General features: G+C 36.9%; 1 protein-coding gene across 1 annotated transcript; it reads left to right on the forward strand.

Annotated features, from left to right (window-relative positions):
- The first annotated feature begins 248 nt into the window (after positions 1–248).
- LOC114266417 (F-box protein At2g32560) lies at positions 249–4,629 on the forward strand. The gene is made up of 5 exons (XM_028207303.2): positions 249–1,857; positions 1,999–2,078; positions 2,270–2,448; positions 3,181–3,255; positions 4,134–4,629. The coding sequence occupies exons 1-5, from the start codon at positions 1,186–1,188 to the stop codon at positions 4,319–4,321; spliced, it is 1,194 nt and encodes a 397-aa protein (XP_028063104.1). The 5' UTR covers positions 249–1,185; the 3' UTR covers positions 4,322–4,629.

Genomic DNA, 4,629 nt, shown 5'->3' on the forward strand with positions numbered 1-4,629 from the left:
TTATTTAAAACATTCCAAACAACCCTAAGTCTAAATTTTTTTTTCTTCACAATTTCTAATGGACCCGCAGTTGGCCCAACCAATGGGTAATGCTTCGAACTCAAAACTTAAAAATCACTAAGCCTGGCCCACCCTGTTTCGAATACGGGCTCAAGTTAGACCGGCTTTGAGCATTCGGGCGGACGAGACCGGGCCATGAGCGTTCGGGCGGGCTTATTGGACATCACCTCTCACCATCACCTTAAATTAAACCACTAATAATTCATCCTCTTAAACCACTAATAATTAGGTGTTGAACCACCAATAATTTAGGTCCAATGGCTTCAAACAACTAGCACGATATTTCAACGGTCACAGTTTCTGGTTGGCCGGACTTCCCTCCGATTCCTTGTTTGTGCACAGAGAGAGAGAGAGAGAGAGAGAGGGGTCCAATACTTTGCTTGATATCCACACAAATGTTACAATAATTTTTATATTCTTCAACCACCCAACAATCAGATAGAGAAAACAGATTCTGTTTCACTTTTTGTTTTTTGTTTTTGTGCCCAGTACCTGTTTGTTTCTTTGCGCGTAAGAGAGAGAGAGAGATTAAAAAAAAAGAAGAGAGATTTGAGTAGTGAATTGTGGGCAGAGGAGGATTTGGTGAGTTGTGAATAAAGAAGAATTTGATGATCTGAAAGGGGTCAATCATCTTCTTCTTCATCAATTTCTCCATTTTTTCTTTTGCCCATCTGGATTATTCTCTCTCTTTGTTTTTTAATTTTTTTTTTTCTATGACATTATAAGATCACACATTTTTTTTGTTTTGTTGGGTTTCACCTAATTTTTGCTTCAATCTCAACATTTCTCTTTAGCTTTCTGGGTTCATTCAATAGTACCCATGGTATATATTCTTTCACTCCCTCCACTCTCTCTATATGTATGTTAATGACACCTGTTTAAGGTTTTTGAAGCAAATTTCATTGAGGCTAAGAAGGAATTCTTGACCTTTCTTTGGGTTCTTATTGGTTTATGTGACCACCATCCAAAAGTTTCTCCCTCATTTTGGTTTAGAGTTTGGCGGCGAGGCCCACTATTTGTTTTGGTGGGCTTCGTCATTGAAAGGGTTTTGGAGATTTTTATGTTCTTTTTTCGTGGCTTTTTGAAGAACTGAATTCAACCCATAACAGACTTCCTTGTTTTCAAATGTTTTTCTTTTTGATCACTTGCATCACTTTTATCTTCTTTTACAAGTCCCTCTTTCTCAAACCCCTCCTACCACCATGGGCATATGAGGCGAGATTGTTATCGCTTTGGTTTTGGAAAGACCTATCATTCTTTCACATTACCAACTTGATGAAAAATACCCTCTATGTCAGTTCCATTCAAATTCCATCAAAAATGCTATTCAAGAAGACTTTGAATTCAAAAGTTGAGAATGCGGAGGCAACAGAAGGGATGATGATGTCTTTGCTAGACTTGCCTGAACTTGCATTGGAATGCATTCTTGAGAGACTTCCTCCTGATGGGCTTTGTAATATGGCAGGTGTGTGTGGTGATTTGAGGGATAGGTGTACTAGTGACCGCCTTTGGGAAAAGCATATGAAACAGAAATGGGGTCGAATTATTGGTCCAGCCGCCTATCGGGAGTGGCAGCGGCATATAGCTTCAAGGAAGGATTCAAGCTTTCTTGAGCAAGGCCAACGAAGGGCCCTGATGAGGTATCTTTTACACCTCTGGCCTCTTTCTCTAATTAGATCAAACTTTGACAACATTAGCCAGAACAAGAGTTCTCCACCAGTTGATTCGATCATGTCTTGGTATCTTGCTCTTAACACTGGCAAGTTCTGTTTTCCTGCACAGGTCTATAACCGCGAGGTATTTGCCTTGACTTCAAGTCTTTTCCATCATCAAATTTGATGTTCTTCAGCTTCAATGAATTTTTTACCCCTTTGATTCTCTATACCAATAAGTTTGTACTCCTTTTTTAATTTAAAGAGTTTTTGCATTGTGCTACAGAATGGGCATGTTGGGTTTTTGCTGTCATGCTATGAAGCAGAGCTTTGCTATGATCCCTTCACTAACACTTTCCAGGCCAGGTAATTGGAAAGATGTCCTAAATTAGACTTAAATTACGTGGAATTCATTCCTACTCTTCTTGTATTCATGATAATCTCATCTGGCTTTGCTATAAGCCCCTCTGATGATTCATAGTATCTTATTTTGTCTTCCACTTTAATATATTTAAGCAAATGGTGGTTGAGCTTTTGTATGCTTTGCAAAATTGTAGGTACCCACCACATGGAACAAGACCAGTTGTAGTAGAGAGAGGCGTGTCTTGGGATAGGATAAGGGAACCCCCTGTCGATACTTCCCCACATGATCTTCATATCTCTGACTGTTTGAATGAATTACGCCCCGGTGATCACATTGAGATTCAGTGGAGGAGAAACAAAGAATTCCCTTACGGTTTGTTCTTTGTACTAAACCCTATTTTGTATTTTTTATTCATTTCAAACTTTATACCTGTTATTTTAATTCAAGTCACAGCATCAATGTTAGCTAGGAGCATCTTTGAATTATTTTCTTATTATATTTTATATGTTTCCCTGGATTTTTTGGTTTTTAATATGGATTGGTGGTTGGTTGGTCTTCAATGAAACTTCATGTAAGAATGGCTGCTAAAGATAATTTGCCTGTGTTTAACTCATATCTTTTAAAGTAAAAAAGAAGAGGCAAATCCACAATAGAAAACACTTTCAACTCTAAGTTGGCTTTAATTGACTTCTTTTTCGAGGCCTGGTGGTACCCCTTTTTTTCTTTAATTGGGAATATCATCAACAGTGATTTCCATTTATGTAACCAAATTTGATTTATCCTCTTTCTTCACGTGGAGAAGAAGAATCAGTCTTTGTTAGGTGGAAAGTTCTGTCAAAGATAGATAACTTCATATATTTGAAGTGATTCTTCCTTGAATTTTCTTTGAGAAGTGACCTAAATGATTCCTCCATATGAGTGCATGGTGATAGCCCAATGGTTGGGCCTTCACTCTCTCCCTCAACCAACTGGGGTTCGAAACCCAGCACCCCCACCTCCTTTCCCTTAGTATAGTATACTTTATGATATAAAAGTTTAAAAGAAAAATTATAAAAAAAAATGATACAACTAACTGATTAAAAGATTTGTGCCATATACATGCAGGTTGGTGGTATGGTGTTATAGGTCACTTGGAATCATGCGACGGGAGTGACGATTTCTGTCTCTGTCATCGAAGTGGTAAGCTGATTTCATCCCTCTTTCTGAGACCCAGACACATTTTTATGAACTTGGGGGTGTCTGTTTTAAGTACCTCATTTTTCAAACATGTCATGTATTTCTTTGAAAGCATTGCATCTTTCAAAATGTGGTTGAGAGTACTTCAAAGCATTAATATCACAAAATCAGATCTTGATATGCGTAGTTCTTAACTCTCATCTTTCAGTATGCGGGTTGTCTTATGTGCCATTTAATTGGTCCCCGAGTCAAGAATGTGTTAATTTTGTTCGGTCTGTTGAAAATTTAAGGCCAGTTAGGCTGAAAGAAACTTTTGTCCCCTCAAGCTCTGTTTGGTTGTAGAGCTGGAAGGGTTCCTGCTTAGTAGCTTGGATATGTCCCAAATTTATACTTCCTTTGGCACCAACTTATAAGTTGGCTTTCTTTTGAAAATTTTATAAAAATATGTCAAAAATTTTCATGTTTTTAAACTAGATGACCTTGAAAATAAAAATTATCAGAAAACAAAAATAAATATTTTTTTTCAGAAGTTTACTAAACACAAAAATCCAATTTTTATATAATTTGGCTTATTTTAGAAAAAGCCAGTAAAAGTAGGCTTGTTTTTGTCTTTATTGAATTGTTTTTAGTTCTTTTAATTTTTAAGATCTCTTAGTCTAGATAGACGGAAAAAGAAATATTCCGACTTGAAGTTGAAAAAAAATCACTAAAAACCAAAATAAGCTTAAAAACATATCTTAATTTATAATTTACAGTGAATATACATGTCGGCATGTTGTTGTTATGTCAGTATCATGACACTTGTCCGTGCATCTTAGCATATGGCCTTTTTTTTTCTTTGCATATTTATCTAAATTTCCAACACTGTTGTTTCCCAACAGACACGGTTGTGTTGGAGTTCAACCAATACGCTCCTGGTTCACGATGGGGACGAACTTCCATCGACAGGAAAGACCATCGTGAAGAAGGAAATGAGGCAGACGGGTTTTATGGGGGAATTAGGAAACTTCACAATAATGACGAGATTTCCACGTGGAAGTGGCTTTGGCCAGTTGAAGTCTTGGATTAGGCTTCAAATCAAAAAAACAAAAAAAGTTGACACCACTGATTGAGATACCCGGATGTAGAAAGCTCTGTCACATTCATTCCTATTTTCTCACTTTATAACAATGGTTTGTGTGAAGCTGCGATGCGTTTCATTTCACTTCAGTTTCAGCAATGCCTCAGAATCATAAATTTTGATATGTGCCATATTACTACCATGTTATATACAAGTTTTTGTTGTTGTTGGATTCTATTTGGTTGCTTGTAGAGAATGTATAGAAAGTTTTGGAAATTTGTAGTGAACGTATGAAATGGTTGTTAGATTCCAAGTTA

This window comes from Camellia sinensis, chromosome 12 (assembly GCF_055761805.1).
Source record: "Camellia sinensis isolate YWXY chromosome 12, ASM5576180v1, whole genome shotgun sequence".
Lineage (NCBI taxonomy): Eukaryota > Viridiplantae > Streptophyta > Magnoliopsida > Ericales > Theaceae > Camellia > Camellia sinensis.

Bases quoted from the DNA above. Each gene is read 5' to 3' on its own strand.
- LOC114266417 (XM_028207303.2), top strand. From the start codon at position 1,186: ATGTTTTTCTTTTTGATCACTTGCATCACTTTTATCTTCTTTTACAAG. The intron at 2,079-2,269 runs GTAATTGGAAAG...GCAAAATTGTAG, and splicing joins ACTAACACTTTCCAGGCCAG to GTACCCACCACATGGAACAA. The intron at 3,256-4,133 runs GTAAGCTGATTT...GTTTCCCAACAG, and splicing joins CTGTCTCTGTCATCGAAGTG to ACACGGTTGTGTTGGAGTTC.